At 40.3% G+C, this 18,487-nt stretch overlaps 1 protein-coding gene across 1 annotated transcript in view; it reads left to right on the top strand.

Moving 5' to 3' along the window:
* The window catches only part of LOC113032181 (dynein axonemal heavy chain 11), a 42,280-nt gene that overhangs the window by 9,214 nt on the left and 14,579 nt on the right, over window positions 1–18,487 (top strand). Inside the window, exons 20-59 of the mRNA XM_026184890.2 lie at window positions 9–95; window positions 182–340; window positions 565–648; window positions 777–935; window positions 1,035–1,157; window positions 1,477–1,599; window positions 2,107–2,331; window positions 2,416–2,507; window positions 2,587–2,713; window positions 3,275–3,427; window positions 3,522–3,755; window positions 4,367–4,498; window positions 4,774–4,934; window positions 5,144–5,300; window positions 5,420–5,565; window positions 5,651–5,767; window positions 5,858–5,996; window positions 6,187–6,279; window positions 6,363–6,557; window positions 6,634–6,711; window positions 6,811–6,943; window positions 7,039–7,166; window positions 7,425–7,573; window positions 7,674–7,824; window positions 7,925–8,056; window positions 8,422–8,595; window positions 9,194–9,398; window positions 9,773–9,938; window positions 10,167–10,269; window positions 10,965–11,204; window positions 11,283–11,444; window positions 11,548–11,741; window positions 11,859–12,021; window positions 12,432–12,555; window positions 12,765–12,907; window positions 13,809–13,970; window positions 17,114–17,347; window positions 17,506–17,652; window positions 17,766–17,879; window positions 17,964–18,107. Of these exons, the coding sequence (XP_026040675.2) occupies window positions 9–95; window positions 182–340; window positions 565–648; window positions 777–935; window positions 1,035–1,157; window positions 1,477–1,599; window positions 2,107–2,331; window positions 2,416–2,507; window positions 2,587–2,713; window positions 3,275–3,427; window positions 3,522–3,755; window positions 4,367–4,498; window positions 4,774–4,934; window positions 5,144–5,300; window positions 5,420–5,565; window positions 5,651–5,767; window positions 5,858–5,996; window positions 6,187–6,279; window positions 6,363–6,557; window positions 6,634–6,711; window positions 6,811–6,943; window positions 7,039–7,166; window positions 7,425–7,573; window positions 7,674–7,824; window positions 7,925–8,056; window positions 8,422–8,595; window positions 9,194–9,398; window positions 9,773–9,938; window positions 10,167–10,269; window positions 10,965–11,204; window positions 11,283–11,444; window positions 11,548–11,741; window positions 11,859–12,021; window positions 12,432–12,555; window positions 12,765–12,907; window positions 13,809–13,970; window positions 17,114–17,347; window positions 17,506–17,652; window positions 17,766–17,879; window positions 17,964–18,107 (5,952 nt within the window). The remainder of the gene's footprint in view (window positions 1–8; window positions 96–181; window positions 341–564; window positions 649–776; window positions 936–1,034; window positions 1,158–1,476; window positions 1,600–2,106; window positions 2,332–2,415; window positions 2,508–2,586; window positions 2,714–3,274; window positions 3,428–3,521; window positions 3,756–4,366; window positions 4,499–4,773; window positions 4,935–5,143; window positions 5,301–5,419; window positions 5,566–5,650; window positions 5,768–5,857; window positions 5,997–6,186; window positions 6,280–6,362; window positions 6,558–6,633; window positions 6,712–6,810; window positions 6,944–7,038; window positions 7,167–7,424; window positions 7,574–7,673; window positions 7,825–7,924; window positions 8,057–8,421; window positions 8,596–9,193; window positions 9,399–9,772; window positions 9,939–10,166; window positions 10,270–10,964; window positions 11,205–11,282; window positions 11,445–11,547; window positions 11,742–11,858; window positions 12,022–12,431; window positions 12,556–12,764; window positions 12,908–13,808; window positions 13,971–17,113; window positions 17,348–17,505; window positions 17,653–17,765; window positions 17,880–17,963; window positions 18,108–18,487) is intronic.

Raw genomic sequence — 18,487 nt, 5'->3', positions numbered from 1 at the left:
TTTTTCAGGTGAAACAAACCCAGTTCAGAGACATGTTCAGAGCAATGGCACCCTTCAGTTACAAGGCAGTAAATCCTTACAGTAGTCTTGAGAAAGTAGGTTTTTAATCACTGCTTGACTATCGGATTAAAACAGCATTTTATTTGACCTTTTTGGATGACAACTGCCATTTGTTTTCTAGTCAGAAAAAGCAATCCGGGATATGGAGAGAGAAGTAGCAGAGCTGCAAGAGTCTGCCAGTCTACTTGATGTTTCCATTTCTGACTACAGAGACATCAAGCTCTGCAGGCGAGAGATTACGATTCTCAAAGAACTGTGGGACATTGTTGTATATGTGCAAGTAGGTTGATTTATCAGTGATTTTTAAATGTCATTTTTTTCATGGGGAAATTGAAAAAACAAAAAAACAACTCTAGGTCTCATCACCCTACCACAATACCCCAATACATAAATGACTTGACCTGGCTGTCCTCTTTGAGACTTTGAATACCCTGTAGCCTCTAAATGTCCCTATTAAATAGCCTTAACCCACTGACCCTTCTCCATGTGTCTTTATCTATACAGAGCAGTGTGGAAAACTGGACAATGACCAAATGGAGGCAGATAAACGTGGACCAGATGGATGCAGAATTGAGGAGGCTTGCCAAGGTAAGGTCACCAACAGTGCTACATCACACCAGCTCATCTCTCCTGCTGTCTTGCTGTCACGCGCCATTGCTGTTTGTAACAGATGCCCCTAATAACTAATTATGTTTACCTACCTTCTGTTTGTGTAGGACATACAAAAGCTTGACAAAGAAGCTCGCTTGTGGGATGTGTATTCTGGATTAGACCTTTATGTAAAGAACTTGTTGACGTCACTGCAGGCTGTGAGTCAACTGCAGAACCCGGCAATACGAGAGCGTCACTGGGTCCAGCTAATTAGAACAACACAGGTGCATAAATTCATAAAGCAGAGGCCTTTTTGTAGGAGATCTCGTTGTATATTTTGCTTTGCTTAATAAACATGTTACACTTTTTTACTATTTTTATAGATGGATTTCACTGTGACAGATAGTACCACTTTGGAGGACCTGTTGGTTTTACAGCTCCATTTGTTTGAAGATGAAGTCCGCAACATAGTGGAAAAGGCAGTCAAAGAGATGGCAATAGAGAAGGTTTTTCTTCAGCTATGAACACAAACATGTTGGACATATTTTCAATTCAGTTCAGTTCAGTTCATTTTTATTTCAAACATGTGCCTTCACAATCATTACAAAATATCATTCCATTCTTTTGTTTGAAAAGGAGTATGCAGAAGTATACACTTATTAGTCCCTACCTCCCTTGGAAGTTATTAGAAACAGAATTTCACATTAAAGAGATGTGCTAAACAAATAAATAAGACATGCAGCTGTACTAATAGCACTTTTTGTGAACTTAGTTTATTGGTAAACTTCTATTTGCTATCAACACTATTCACTGTTTATATTTCAGGTTGTAACAGAAATAAGTCAGACGTGGATGTCAATGGAGTTTTCATATGAAGAGCATTACCAGACCTCTGTGCCACTGCTTAAATGTGATGAACAACTCATTGAAACTCTTGAGGATCATCAGGTAGATGTCTTAAGTTACTGTAAGTTATTTTACAAAAGAACAAGAGCTTGTTCTCAAGATCAGCTGTCTGTGAGAATCTCTGATAGTTAAGTGCTGAATAGAGATGAGATCACAGACGTGCCTTCCCCATTTGAGTGTCTAATAGCATGGCTGAGAGCAGAAAGGTCCCTATTGAGTCCCAAGATTTATAGCTTCTGGACAACACAGGGCATTGTTGCACCGTGGCGATCTTTGAACATGTACACCAGATGCGTTGAGGGGGTTACAGCCAACAATTAGAACTCCTGACACTTTAGTGCCTCCATCTTTGTTTAAATATTTAAATTTGACTTGGCTTGGCATGCTGATGAGGTAGAAGATGTTTACAAATGCAGCTGATACGTGTAATGGTGTCCAATTCTGAAAATATGTTTTTTCTTTAGGATAGGTTTGATTCTATCTGCTGCACTTTAATTTTACATTAGAGCACATTCTTTATGCTTATTGTTCTTTTCCCTTATTCTCAAGGTTCAGCTCCAGAGTGTCTTTCAGAATAAGCACACAGATCACTTCCTGCACCAGGTAGTGGAACTACAAAAACAGTTGACGGTGGCTGACTCTGTGTTCATGGTCTGGATGGAGGTCCAAAGGACATGGGCCTACCTTGAAAGCATTTTCAAAGGCTGTGATGACATTTGCCAGCAACTGCCTGCAGATACACACAGATTCAAAGCAATAGATGCAGAATTTCAGGTCTGCATGTATACACAGTTTGTGTAGAGCTGCAAATTATGTTCTTGTCACCATTTGTAACAATGGGAATGTTTGTTCTTTCAGGAGCTAATGTTGGGCAGTGCCATCATTAAAAATGTAATTGAGGCCACTAACAAACCTCATCTACTGGAGAAGTTAGAGGATCTACAAAAAAGGTTCATGCTGTTTTCATCAAACTTGTGTTATACGCTTGAAGGTTTTCTGCCTACTGATCCTATTCAATCTTTCCGACAGGCTGGCATTATGTGAAAAAGCTCTTACTGAATACCTGGAAACAAAAAGACTCGCATTTCCACGATTCTACTTTATTTCATCCGCAGACTTGTTGGACATCCTCTCTAAAGGAAGTCGTCCCAGAGAAGTAAATTCAGTAAACTTTCCCTTCTTTGGGGCAGCTGTGGCTCAGGATATAGAGCAGGTCATTCAATTATCAGAAGGCAGCGTTGGCGTTATGGACAGGTCCCTGGGGTGTAGGCCTGTCCAATAGGGACTTTCAAAACGCTTGAGTGCACTGTGCATTTATAGTACTTATGCATGCATATGCATTTGGTCTAAGATAGGTTGTTTATTTTTGAGTTTGTTATGCAGGGATTTTTTTAACAAAATTAGTTGTTTGCCCATCAAGTCAGAAGGTCTGTGCTTTGGTCTCCAGATCCTCACATGTTCAGGTTTCTGTGGGGAGGATACTGTACCCCAAATTGCTCCTGATGCATCCATCAGAGTGTGTGCATGACAGAAAAAAACTTGAAGGGTGAATGTGTGTCTAAATGGGCAAATGTAGCTTGTAGTAAAAAGTGTTTGAGCACCCGTTTAGAGTTGAAACATGCAAATCCTTTTATTTTATTTTAGTGTCTAGCCTGCGTAATAATTGCTGTGCTTAATGTGTCCATCATGCGCAAATATGACTGACTGTCTTTTGTAGGTGACCGTCCATCTCTCAAAGATTTTTGACAACTTGACCGATCTTGAGTTCAGCAAAAACGAGCAGCTGAGTAATCCTAAAGTTGCTGTGGGCATGTATAGCAAAGAGAGGGAATTTGTGCCATTCCAGACTGAATGTTTGTGTCGCGGGCCGGTAAGATCATATTCATCATCAGCGAATGTAAATTATCGATCACACATCACAAAGTAGCTGAATCGTTTGTTTAAAAAAAAAAACTTCCCGTTAGGTTGAGGCATGGCTCAGTCGTCTCGAAGAGTCTATGAAGGAATGTGTCAAGGGTCACCTATCCGAGGCTGTGTCCGTGTACGAGGACAGACCCAGAGAGCAGTGGATTCTCGATTTCCCTGCCCAAGTTGCTCTCGCTGGATCACAGATCTGGTGGACTAATGATATGGAACTTGTGTTCAAAAGACTGGAAGAAGGATTTGAGTCGGCGCTAAAAGACTACAATAAAAAACAGGTATGGGAGCTTAACTGACATTTTAAGGCTTTAGTTTTAAATAGTGGCAAAATAGTTTTGCCATTAAAAGGTGTTTGTCATATATTAATGTTTTTTAAGGTTAATGTGATATTTTCAAAGAAAAGAAAGTTTCGATTTGATGTCATGCTCTCGACATGCTGTGTTCAATGATCTGTATTATACATAGTGTCTGCATATACTGTGCATATGATCTGACCTGACTTGGGCTTCAGGAGCCTCACCGTCGACTCTGATCAGAGTTGTTTTATCACTCTTGTCACTTTCATCGGTACCATTAAAGGTTAACATGTCCTTGGCTGCTGTTTGAATAATCTCCCTCTCCCTCATCAACCCACGGCATTGCATTGATTGGATCTGCTGTCACACAGGAACAGGAACAAATGATTTCCAATTATCTTTTAGTAAAAACAAGAACACTAAACTGCTTTTGATCATATGTAAAGTAGACATTCGTGTAATGCTGGTAAATGACCTGCAAGTGACAGGAAAAAAAGAAATGTTAATATCAGTTTGAGGGAAATGATCTCCTGTGTGAATTTGTGTTACTCTCTTCTCCTCTTTGCTTTGAAGTTGTTGTTTCCCACCTATAGGTTTCTCAACTCAACATGCTGATTGGCATGCTACTTGGAGAGCTGAGCTCAGGAGACAGGCAAAAGATCATGACTGTATGCACCATTGATGTCCATGCCAGAGACATTGTTGCCAGCCTCATTGCTAAAAAGGTTAAAACAAATGAATAACTTCTTGCATGCCATCTCATTTTAGTCTGATTGAGCTAACTTTGGTATTATGGCAAGCTTTACTCTTACTGTATGTGTGCAGAACAAATTACTTTTTTTATTAATTTAAAACAGCTTGAGTTGGAATTTGACTAACTGATATCGTAACGTGGCACACTCAAAGGTATAATTCTTTTAAAGAAAATAGTCATAGCATCTCAGTATTTGTGTGGCATTTTTCATTGATGACATTTGATATGAGCCATGTGTGTTTACAGGTCACCACCTCACAGGCCTTCCCATGGCTTTCCCAGCTTCGACATTACTGGAGTGAGCAGCTTCGCCACTGCTACATCAACATCTGTGATGCTCAGTTCATTTACTCTTATGAGTATCTTGGAAATACACCACGTCTGGTCATCACTCCTCTGACAGACCGGTGACTCTTATTGTTTTTCCTTTGGCTGCTCTCTTAAGTGAGATTATCTGCCTCCATCTCACCCTCTTCTGTCACTTAGACCATCTGCATGTCCTCCCTCTCTGACTCTTCTCTGTGTTTTCTACTTATGCTTATCTGCTTTTACTCTTTGCAGACAATACACAACATTAATTGTGTAAAAAAAATTATGTTCACCTTTCACATTGTAGGTGTTACATCACCTTGACTCAGTCACTCCACCTGAACATGAGTGGGGCCCCGTCAGGCCCTGCTGGAACAGGGAAGACTGAGACCACAAAGGATCTTGGCAGAGCCATGGGTGTCATGGTATACGTCTTCAATTGTTCTGAACAGATGGACTACAAGGTGCGAAATTCCCTACATCAGAGTTATTGCCATTGGTCAGTTTATGTTTTCATTTAGAGGTTTCAGTAAAGAAATATATTTTAATGCAAAATTTCTGTGATGCTTATTTGTATGTTTAGTCCATTGGAAATATTTACAAGGGTCTGGCACAGACTGGAGCATGGGGCTGCTTTGATGAATTCAATCGTATCCCCGTGGATGTTCTGTCGGTTGTAGCGGTGCAGGTTAAAACCATTCAGGACGCCATTCGATCTAAAAAGGAAAGGTGGGTAATTGAAGAAGAATACATGAAGTTTACATCATGTTAATTTTACTTAAAAAATAAGTTAACAGTGTGTGCCACCTCACAGGTTCCTGTTCCTCGACAAGAACATTGCTTTAAAACACTCGGTTGGGATTTTCATAACTATGAATCCTGGCTATGCAGGGAGGACGGAGCTACCTGAGAACCTCAAGTCTCTTTTCAGGTGGGAATGATGCACCCACCTTTTTAAATATATATAAAATGTCATTTTTCAGCAGAGAGTTCACCGTGTGCTTTGTCTGTCCTCCTGTAGGCCCTGTGCCATGGTGGTGCCAGACACTGAACTCATTTGTGAGATCATGCTCGTGGCAGAAGGCTTCCGTGATGCTAAGCTTTTAGCCAAGAAGTTCATCACTCTGTACACTCTCTGCAAGGAACTGCTCTCCAAGCAGGTATGAGTAAGACACTTAGTAGCTCTGTAACATTTCACATTGTTGAATTAGAACAGAGGGCACCAGTAATAAATCTTTCTAGATTTGCCTCAGGAGCACAGCAAAGCACTAGGAGTTTGTTTGGATTTATGGTTAGTGTAAACGTGGGAATGCACATTTTCATTTTCTTTTGTTATTTTTTGTTTATCAGGACCACTATGATTGGGGTTTGCGTGCTGTCAAGTCTGTTCTGGTTCTGGCAGGGGCATTGAGAAGAAGAGACAAAACAAGAGTAGAGGATCAGGTGAACTGATATGTGCATTTTATGTCATATTTTATCTAATATCTCACGCTGATATTTGATCTCATACTCATTTTAATACCAAGGTGTTGATGCGTGCACTGCGGGACTTCAACATGTCTAAAATTGTGACAGAGGATGTGCCTATCTTCATGGGACTGCTGGGAGACCTGTTCCCAGACATGGAAGTAGAACGAGAAAGAGACCTAGAATTTGAAAAGGCCATTCGAAAGACTACACTTAATCTTCGGCTGCAGCCAGAGGAGACATTTATCCTCAAGGTTTGAGATGAATCTGTTCATACCTACTCTAAAAAGGATTAAAGAACCCTCTTTTAAGCACCTTTATTTTTGTTAGGTGGTGCAGCTGGAGGAGCTCATGGCTGTACGTCACTCTGTCTTTGTTGTTGGAAATGCAGGGACTGGAAAAAGTCAGGTTAGATTTTTTTTCTGTGTCACTTGCTGTCTAAATAAATGTTCAGCTGAATTTGTAACATAAATATGAATGGTAAAGTGCTGGTATTTTTATTAACAGATATTGAGAGTTCTCCATAAAACTTATGTAAACCTGAAAAGGAAGCCTGTATGGAATGACCTCAACCCAAAAGCAATAGACAGAAATGAGCTATTTGGCTTCATCCATCCTGCAACTCGAGAATGGAAAGATGGTAAAAAAAAATGCATTAAAAACAAGATAGCAAAACCTCAACAAAAAGACCAAATCTCACTCTTGTTCTATGCACCCCAAATTCCTGTTTGCTAGGTTTGCTTTCATCACTGATGCGAGAGCAGGCAAACATCTCCCACAGTGGACCTAAGTGGATTGTGTTGGATGGAGACATTGATCCGATGTGGATTGAATCACTCAACACAGTGATGGATGATAACAAGGTACCTCCCTCCTTTTCACTCATACACTATTGTAGACACATAGCAACCAAGGTGGTATAGATAGAAAAAGATGTTTCTCTCCCCTTCCTTCAGCAATCAGCTCCTGAAGTGTGAGTACTTGGAGGTTCTTTTCCACAGCAATGAATCATGTCATACTTGATGAGATATGGGGGTGTTTTCTTATCATTTGGGTAGAGTCTTGTCCATCATATTGGCCATTCAGATGTCGTAGTATTAATGTTTCACAATGTCTCTCAGGTACTGACTCTAGCCAGTAATGAACGTGTGGCGCTTACTTCATCTATGAGACTGATTTTTGAAATCAGTCACCTAAGAATGGCGACTCCTGCCACTGTGTCCAGAGCAGGTATCCTCTATGTTAACCAGCAGGACCTGGGCTGGAACCCGTGAGTTACACAGACTTCAAATTAATCACATAGTGTCTAATATCGGATACCTTTTCTGTGGTAATTTTGTGTAATCTTCTGGATTTGGGTTGCTGCTCAGGTACGTTGCCAGCTGGATTGACCAAAGAGAACGGCAGACTGAAAGAACCCATCTCACCATACTGTTTGAGAAATACGTTCCACGTTGTCTAGAACAGATGAAAAACACTTTCAAGACAATCACTTCCATTCCAGAGATCTCTATGGTGCAGGTGCATATGACACAGAAACATGCGCAATGCATTTATTTCTTCCCTTGTATACCTCTACTGGCAGAAAACTGAAATATAATATGCCTTTCTTTTCATTCAGACACTCTGCACTTTGCTCGACTGCCTTCTGACACCAGAAAATGTTCCTTCTGAATCCCCTCGTGAAATCTATGAGACCTATTTCACCTTTGCCTGCATCTGGGCATTCGGTGGGGCCTTGTATCAAGATCAGGTATTCATATAGTTTAATTTAGGTCAATTTTACATCATGCTGTGTACATTATAGCAGCTGTAAAGATAAGCTTTGACATGACAGTGAAATACTCTTCAGAAGTCTCTCATTCTGTGATATTTCAAACAGAAATTAATTTTATTTTCACAGAACTAAACATCAAGTGCAGTTAGACAGTACTATTGGTTGGTTTACTCAGTTATAGGATTATTTTTATTTACTTTTTCTAGCACTATTATTGTAAAATAAAATAATTCATTAAAAATGTCAGGTAAACAGGACAGTTTTTTCAAGAATAAGCTTAACTGTCTAAATGACATGATGTGAATTAATCCATAACACTGTATGCTTCATTGCTTCATAAGCTCTGTGATTATCGAGCGGAGTTCAGTCAGTGGTGGACCAAAGAGATGAAGACTGTAAAACTGCCAGCACAGGGAACAGTGTTCGACTATTACCTTGACCATCAAACCAGGCGGTTTTTGCCCTGGAGTGACACCGTGCCACCCTTTGACATGGACACTTGTACACCATTACAGGTAAGAACATACCTATAAACTGCTAGAACTCAGAGTAGATCCCTCAAGAGAGAAAGGGAAACTTTTCAAAGTGGTTTTATAAATAATTACCTTTACAATCAAAAGAAGCAACCTCCTTACAGCAAAATAACCAAAAATGAACAATGCAGTCATATTAAAAATGTATGTATGCCTCAGTGAACATAATAAGAGAGGGTAAAGTCACATCCTGAGGTTATGGCAGGGGTGCTAGAATGGATGATAGGCTTGCCACTGTGTCTGATTACCATCCAGTACTCCCTATACCAGACTGTGTGGGGGTGAAGGCATGAGCAACAAGGCTTGAGCTATCACCCACGCTCTTTTGTCTTTCTTTATGCTCCTGTGTACAGCTGTGAATGCTCCAAAGGCTCTTGCTGAGCCATAATTAGTAGGGTTTTGTTCTGAGCAAATGATGCTATTATGACAGAATAGTTGTGGCGTTCAGGGGAAATACAAGAAATTATAAATCACGCACAATTCACTGAACACATGTCTGTCAATAAATCACACTCAAAGAAAGCCATAATAAGCATGTGTGTTTCTGTTCTGTGTCTTCCTGCTGTTTCTATGATTGCAGGCTGTTCTTGTACACACAGCAGAGACCGTGCGTCTTCGCTACTTCATGGACTTGTTGCTGGAGAGGAGACAGCCAGTGATGCTTGTGGGGAATGCCGGAGTGGGAAAGACTGCACTCGTCAGGAACAAGTTAGACTGTCTGCCAGAAAGTTACATGACCACAAAAGTACCTTTGAACTACTACACCTCCTCCCTCATGTTGCAGGGTGAGTGGCGTTTTTGATTGTCATGTGGAACAGAGTAGCACATGCAATGAACTGTAGCACCACCTACTGGCAATGACTGTTAATGTCCGTGCACGACTCACACACTGCTTTATTTATTTATTTTATTTATATCTCTCAAAACTGCACTGTTGTACGTAGGTGTCACTTTATATTTTTCCCTAGAATGTCCTCTATCTTTCTTAACTCTAAATTCTTATTTACACCAAGTTGAGAGAGAAGCAGTATTTCGATTATCCTGTGTGTCCAATACATGTAGTGAATTGCCAGTAAAAATCTTTGATCTTTAAAAATCTTAGTTAAATTTGGTTCAGTCAATGTTTTTATTGCTGTTCATTTGTTTATTTCTGTTGCAGCGATCTTAGAGCGACCATTAGAGAAAAGAGCAGGCAGAAGCTACTCCCCTGTAGGCAACAGAAGGCTGATCTACTTTATAGATGACATGAACATGCCAGCTATGGACAATTATGGCACAGTGCAGCCTCACACACTTATACGCCAACATCTGGATTATGGGCACTGGTAAGACGACTCTGCACACACCAAGCCAAAACAAGTCAAGTCAGAGATTCTGTATAGTTTCTCTAAGGAGCACGGACAGACATAGCATAACAGCATATGCAAGAATAAAAAAAACTTGCAAACAATATGAACAAACAGTACCTGTTTTTCAGCTGTAATCTCGTGACAGTTTTTTTTTTTTTTTTTGATTAGCCATTGAAACCTTCTTCAATTTCCTTCTCTCTGCAGTTATGACAGACAGAAACTGACCCTGAAAGAAATACATAATACCCAATATGTTGCCTGTATGAATCCAACTGCTGGGACTTTCATTATCAACCCCAGATTACAGGTATGATAGCAGGTAAAACTGTTGTATATACCAACATAATCTATTTTTCAAAAAATATAGTTATGCAGAGCAGTGCTGATGGTTTGAGTTGTAGTTTAAATTAATCTAAATTAAAGTGGATGTGCAATAATGCACAAATCCTGCATTATCATGCTTTTTTCATTGCTTTCTAATCTTCAGAAACTGTTTTGAACCTAATTTTAAATGTTGATAAATTTAATCTCCTGAGACCCTACATGCTCATATGGGGACATTACATCTGCACCTTTTACTTTATTCTGACATACAGTGTTTTATATTTGTTACTTACTTTTATACTTTGTTAAGCAATGGCAATTTTATTTACTTATTCTGTAAAATTAGCCCATTGTCACCACATCACAAATGTTAAAAAAAGTATGTAACAAAGTTTGTTTGTTTACTCAAATAAGAGCTCGATTTCAACAGTGCTTTATATTGTGAAGATATTATGGGGGTTCTATTTTATTGGTGTGGGACTTCATACCACTACTTAATACATACTACTGCTACTACAAAGAAAACACAATATGTGTCAAGAATGATTGCTACTTCTACATTCATACATTTGTCACAGTGTTTGGTGTTTAACAGAGCCCATTTCTAAGCAAGATGTTATCTATACACATATATACTAAACACATTTTGCAATTTTTGTGTGCCTTTGCTCTCTACAGAGGCATTTCTCTGTGTTTGCAGTGAACTTTCCTCCATGTGATGCTCAGAGGTCGATCTTCAGTCAGATCCTGTGTAGTCATCTGAAGCAGCAGCTCTTCAGTCCCCTTGTTCAGAGTAGTGCTGCAGCTGTCATTCAGGCAGCCATAACTCTTCACCACAAGATGGTTCATAATTTTCTGCCCACAGCCATCAAGTTTCACTACACGTTTAATCTTCGAGATCTGTCAAATGTCTTTCAGGTATTGCCCATAGTAAACACTCATACAACTTGACTTGTGTATTAAAAGTAAAATATTAATATGATATGTGAAATTAAGGGCATCCTCTTCTCTGGACCTGAGAATGTGAAAGACAGCGCTGACCTGGCACAGTTGTGGCTCCACGAGTCCTGCAGAGTATACTCAGACAGACTGGTAGATCTAAAGGACCTGCAGCTTTTTCAGAAGTTCCAGTTGGAGACTATGCAAGAATGTTTTGAGGTGCAAAGCAGCTTTTGAGAAACAGAATAAACTGCTGCTTTTCATCATCACATAAAAACTTTACCCATTATTATTACTATGCCTGTTTCCTGTTTTCTTCTAGGGACTGGAGAATATAAAGGTGAAAAAGCAGCCCCTCCTTTATTGCCACTTTGCCCAGATGGGTGAGAAAGCCTCCTATACCCCTGTCACAGACTGGTCTGCACTCAGCACCATCCTCACGGATGCCCTGGAAAGCTACAATGAGATTCATCCAGCCATGAACCTAGTGTTGTTTGAAGATGCCATGCAACATGTGTAAGTGGAGCTGGTTTCCATATAAATATCATAGTTATAATAAAACTATGTCATACTGGAAAAATAATATGATGTAAATATAATTAGAACTATAATGAAGAGATGTGTTATTGCCAGCTGCCACATCAGTCGTATCTTGGAAACTCCAAGAGGTCATGGCTTACTGGTCGGAGTCGGGGGCAGTGGGAAGCAAAGCCTGACTCGTCTGGCTGCCTACCTATCCTCTGTGGAAGTCTTCCAAATTATTCTGAGTAAAGGTTACACAGTCCAGGACTTCAAGGTAAATACTTGGTGACAGATTAGAGCCAAGAACATGAACCACTGTTTGACTTTCACAGGTTATGAAAATGTAGAGGAAAAAACGTTCTTTAAATCAAGGTGCCTTTAAAGAATACCCAGATGAGCTTTCCTTCTCGCCGAATGCAGCATATTGATATAATTCAGTTTTGCTGAGATCCTCCAGTGATGCATAAAATAATTGTCAGATACTATTAAAAGACACTGGGCAATATTTTAATACATTATTGATGAGGTAAGCCTATCAATTTATCATTTAAAAGCCTCTTAAAAAATCAAAGTGTTAATCATGGGATTTTAGATATCCAATTGATGAATTTATTGAACAGTTTGATCTTCATGCCACTCAATATGAATATTATCCATTCATGGCCTGTGTGGGTTTTTGTGTAGATGGATTTGGCCGGTTTGTTCCTGAAGGCTGGAGTGCAGAACAAGCGTGTGGCTTTGCTCCTGAGTGACGCACAAATATCCGATGACCGGTTTCTGGTCATTATTAATGACTTTCTGGCATCAGGTCAGACCCAAACTCCAAATTAATTTACACTGTGTTGTTTCATCTGTTCACCTGACTCATATACCTGTTCGGTATATGTAGCATTTTTTCTTTATGATTGTGAAGTACAATCATACTTCAAATGCATTCAGCCTCTAAGATTGTTCTGTTCTGAATATCCATCATTAGCATTTGCTAGTCTGTAATAATGACTGTGTTTTGCTGTACAGGGGAAGTTCCTGAGGTTTTCAGTGAGGAGGAGATTGAAAGTATTGTGTCTGGGGTGAGAGCTGATGTGCGAGGCCTTGGTCTTCTGGACAACAGGGAAAACTGTTGGAAATTTTTCACAGATCGAGTGGGACTACAGCTCAAGGTTTAGTCTTTCAGATTTCGTATGTTTTTTTTAATCCACCAATGCATTTAAATTTAACATGTTCTGTTAGAGTTTTAATGGTAATCTGTCTTCTACAACAACAACTACCCCCTGATCCTTTAAAAGGTTCCAGTTATGCACTGAAGGCTGACATTAAAAAGTGAGATTATTAGCTCTGGATGAATTCAGGGCTGAAAATACACTGCATGAATTGAGTGCCCGGATCCCGAAGAACATCTGGAATAACCTCTCTCTTTTCTCATTTCAATTTTATTATAAGCTGTTAAAAAGTAAGAATTGAAATGTTTCATTTTTGCCCTGTCTTCGTCCCCAAAACACCCGGATCCCAATCTGGATCAGGATTGACTCCAAAAGTTAATCACCTCCAGGCTGGGTCAAATCCTACTACTGGTAAATTTATCATGCAAATCCATTCATAACTTTTAGAGAAATTCTGCTACCAAACAAACAAACTAAAATAAAGAGAAATTCTTACACATACATTAGATTTGAGCTGGGGAAATTAAAAGCGCAGCTGCTGTTTAATATTACTAAATATGTTTAACAAGCTGAATTAACCAAGCCTGACAAAGTGGGGGGGTTAAAAGGAAGGAAATTCTTTTCTCAGTCACTACACATGTATGCCATCCAGCTAGTGTTTGCGCCAGGGCCTCTGGTAGCGTCACCGTCTGCTCCAGCCAACTGGGAATGTAGCTCCTGTCTATGTGCCAAGGTGTTGAAAGTGGGGGCCCAGGCTGCTGCCAGTTTCCCTTTGGAGATGCATCATTTCAATGTCTGTGACCTGTGTTGATTTTCCTACGTGTACTCTTTGATGAAGTGTGTTTCTACTAATCTTTTAGTGCACATGGTAGACTTTCTCTCTTTGCTTTCTTCTTTGCAGGTAGTCCTGTGTTTCTCTCCTGTGGGCAGTGTTCTGCAGGTTAGGGCTCGTCACTTTCCAGCCCTCATCAACTCCACAATCATCGACTGGTTTTATTCTTGGACCCCTGAAGCTCTGCAGTCAGTCAGCTACAGGTTCATCCAAGAAGTTGAAGGCATTGAGGTCAGGCTTTTGAACTCAAGAACAATATCTCATAATGTCTTATAACTTAACGGTCATATTCTGTACAACACAACATGTGCCAAATTACTAAAAAAAACAATATCAGCTGTCAGATATGTATGCAGCTGGTACTGTATCTTGCCTAGGTTTGTCATGTACCCTGATATTCGGGACTCAGTTGGACTTTAATGAACACCTTGTAATTATTGCTGTGCAGCTGGATTAAGTTTTCCATGGATCCTTCATCATTAGTTCTCTTCTGAGGTTCTGACAAATTGCCGAACACATGCCTGGGGACACTCAGTGAGTGCAGCATATCATTGTTTTCCATCATGGCAGTGGAATGATCACAACCCAGACTCATTTATGTTAATGAGAGAAGAGTGATTAAGCACATAACGACCCTCTAAGGTGGCACAGCTGTCACAACCAGGAAGCGTCATCACATATGTGAACATGTGCCAGACCATTACTTTCCACTCTTGAGTGTTGTGCATGTTCATGTGCAGGCGTGTCTTGTTGTAATAGTAGCTGTAGTGCTTAGAAGTTGTGTGATGATGATGATGACGATGATTAGGGTAGGGGTGCAACGATACACAAAATTCACGGTTCGGTTCGGTTCGATACTTTGGTGTCACGGTTCGATATTTTTTCGATACAAAAAAATGTTCATGCATTTTTAATTTGTCATTTATTAAAATTATAAATATATATTTTAACTCAAAAGTACAGTTTTTAAATTTAACCCTAACCCTTGTGCGTGTTTTTTATTTTGACAGCGAATGCGCACCTGCGGACCACTTATGTGCAGCCCTGGTTATTTAGCTCATCATATCGCAGCCACAGAAATTCTTTTGTCCATGAAACCATAAAGCTGCACTTTCTTTTTGCCTTATAGTCTGATTTGTCATAACTTCTCCGTTTTGTGGTAAGCTTTTCTTTGGCTGTCACTTCTTCACCCTGACCTGTCTTATTTGGCTCAGCAGAACTGAAATGCTTTTACACGCTCACTCACATAAGCTCAGCGATTCTCTGCGCGATCAACCTCTCACATGTTTAAGCTTGCTGCGGGAGATTTCACTTGTCATGTTTCCATAGTAAGCTAACGATTAATAAGACGATGTCAGAGGAATTGGTGCACAAATTATCATCACTCACAGATCAGTGCTGTCGCTCTCTATACACAGTTCGCACGATTGCAAAGTGAAAGCAAAAAAACAAGCGCAAATTCAAACGCGACTTCAATATGTCACATATTGACAGTGGCTCACCGATGCCAATGACATAATTACCCAGCTACATTTCTGAAAGAATGCAAAAGCATTGACATATATTTTTCCTACAATAGCCCGACGGGCAGGGAAGAGAAAGATTTTGGTAGCCCGACTGAAAAAATCGCTAGCTCCAGGACGTCGGGCTAGCGATATTGCAAGCCCTGTATCTGATTGAGGAATCACTCATCTTTGAAAAAGAGAGTTTATTACAGAGAAATGTCTCTTTCCAAAATAAAAGCTATACTATCCGCTTCTTCTGGGCTATATTCTCAGCAGCATAAGGAGAATCATGTGCTAACAGCTGTCTAAATGACTCGGCTAAAGTTAGTAGCATGCTTGCTTTTTTTTGTCTGCTTCCACTTGTCTTTGCACTAGGATGATGTCGGCGTAAATGTGCAGTCATATTCGTTGTGTTCCCACTAGTGCTTTCAGGTTAATCTCGTTGAAATGACCTTAACGCCACAACACGGCAAATCTCCGTTAACGAGCTACCGCCGATCGCTCCGTGCATGGGGCTAGACGGCCAACACGTTAACGAGCTAACTGCGCTAACACACTAGTTCACACCAATGTAATTGAGCATTGCGTGGCACATCCAACATACTGTTTTACTTTAGTCCATGACTCGCTTACCTTCAGGGTCATACGTCACATGAAAACCAAAATAATTCCAAACGCCAGATCTGAATGAGGTTCAATTTGCCTGTTGCAAGTAGAGCTTAACTTCTGTCTCGCTAGCTTGCCCTGCGCTCTTCCTTCTGACTATGCTGTCTGTGTTGAGCGCTCAGTGGATCTGCGCTGGACAGTGCAGCCTAGGCGGAGTAGTCGAACACAGATTCACTGAGCGCTCAACACAGACAGCATCGTCAGAAGGAAAATTGATAAAATAAATTACAAATGTTGTATTGTTCGATACATATGCGTACCGAACCGAAAGCACTGTATCGAACGGTTCAATATCGATACGAATATCGTTGCACCCCTAGATTAGGGGATGTTGCAGCTGTAGTAGATTCGTGCACAAGGGTGGAGGTAGGACTAAAGTTCTCCTGTAACCAAAATATATGTATGAGAGCTTAAATAGTATAATCAAATCAAATGAAAAGTATATCTTTATAGGTGCAGAGGAGAAGAAACCAAAAACAATGTGAAACTGTACATGTAAAGTAATTTATTAAACCATTGTTAATGATTGTTTATCTTCTTAAAGAGGCAGGACTGCAAGAAATGAAATGATCATTCATTTAAAGTTAGAAATGCACAACCTGCTAATAGTTGTTACACAAGGCCAATCAGAGAGTTTCTGTCGCATCTCAACAGAGCACAGCACGCTTTGTCAAGTGCATTGTGTCAGATCTTAATTAATAATGATTTTTTCCCTGTGGCTCTGTGATCATTAACAATGGCTTTTTGTGAGTTATGGTCAGGTTTGATCCTTGTATTCTCTGATCATTTGTTTTTGCTTTAATTGATCACTAACTGTGTGATTAATGCAGGCTGTGTGTCATTGTGTGCCGTATGATGAATACCAAGTCAGGATGCAGTATTATGGTCACAGTAGATGGTGTTTATAAAGTTGGAGGCCACCAGATATAATGTAAGCAGTGTGCATGTTTTACAAGCTTGCACGTCAGTGGTCTAAACACATTATTTTCACAGAGGTTTCAAAGCATAATCATTTCTGCTAGCTGCACCTAAATTTCAGATTGAGTAAGTCAGGGCCGGCCAAGTAAGATGGCAAAACTTGTAGATGAATTCAAAATTTATGAAGATAATATTTCAGTTCCCATCAGGCCTGGGATGTTAAACTCCACTCAATCCAGCTCACCCTGTTCGCCCCTCTCCCCCCTTGTCTGCTTATTTTTACAGCCTGCCGTCCAGGAATCCATCAGTCTTTTCATGGCCTATGTTCACACTAGTGTCAACCAGGCAAGTGAAAAATACCAGCGCAATGAGAAGAGGTACAATTACACCACCCCCAAGAGCTTTCTCCAGCAAATCACCCTGTACAGAAACCTTCTGGAGAAAAGCCGGGCTCAGCTTCAGCACAAGATGAACCGACTCGACAGCGGCCTTCAGAAACTCCAAACCACTGCTGCTCAGGTAAATCTTTAATCTGCACTGTAGGCGACTGATTTCTGGGCAAGAGATGTTAGGCTAAGGTAAACAACAAACAGTACTTCCTTTTTTATGCTTTTCCATGACATTAAGTATTTCACATATTGAAGTATTGTGAGTATGTTTCTTTCTTATATATGCAGGTTGAAGATCTAAAAGCTAAACTTGCATCCCAAGATGCTGAACTGACCCTTAAAAATGAGAACATCGAAGCTCTGATTGCTAAGATTGGACAGCAAACTGAGAGGGTGAGCAGCAAGAGAGAGGCTGCAGATGTTGAGGCACAAAAGGTGACTAGTCCTGTCACATATTGTATAACACACATTCTTTGGCATTGCACTCTACAGACCACATTGTTAAATAGATGTGTGGAATCCAATTTGTTATGGTTGCTTTTGTGCAGGTTGCTGTGATCCAGGCAGAAATTGCTGTCAAACAGAAGGAGTGTGAAAATGACCTATCCAAGGCAGAGCCGTTACTGGCAGCCGCCACAGCAGCACTGAACACCCTCAACAAGGTACTAGATTTTATCAGACTAGACAGAATTACGTAAAAATTTGCAGTCTTTCTCAATATATAATGTTATATAATATTCTTTCAGGTGAATCTTACTGAGCTGAAGGCCTTTCCAAACCCCCCGGCAGCAGTAATCAATGTAGCAGCAGCTGTGATGGTCCTGCTGGCCCCTCGTGGTCGAGTGCCTAAGGATCGGAGCTGGAAGGCAGCACGGGCCTTCATGGGCAAGGTTAAGCCATCATCATGTCAATTGCATCTGCCTGATTAATGTCAATCTAATTTGTGAGTGGGCCTTGACCCTGGCCCTGCCCAACTCCAGTGCTCACATTACAGCTGGATGGCTCTATGAATTTGCTCACTCACTGTTGGAGCAAGTCTGCAAACCTCCCTCCTCTGCTTCTTGCTTCTGTTAATGCAAGTGTGACTGGAAAACGTTTGGTTTTAATTGCATTTGATTAATTATTTTAGATGCCAGCTTCGGGTATCACTTTTTAAAATTTTTCACCACAGGACTTAATCCTAAGAATTGTTGATGAGAGGAATCAAATATAACCCTCATTTTGTGGGACTTTCTCTTTTGTAAGCAAAGAATTAAAGTGTTTGAAGTGG

Source organism: Astatotilapia calliptera, chromosome 11 (assembly GCF_964374335.1).
Source record: "Astatotilapia calliptera chromosome 11, fAstCal68.1, whole genome shotgun sequence".
In the NCBI taxonomy this organism is placed as follows: domain Eukaryota; kingdom Metazoa; phylum Chordata; class Actinopteri; order Cichliformes; family Cichlidae; genus Astatotilapia; species Astatotilapia calliptera.
The sequence above is the reverse complement of the archived record's forward strand: the minus strand, read 5'-3'. Positions and strand labels throughout refer to the sequence as shown.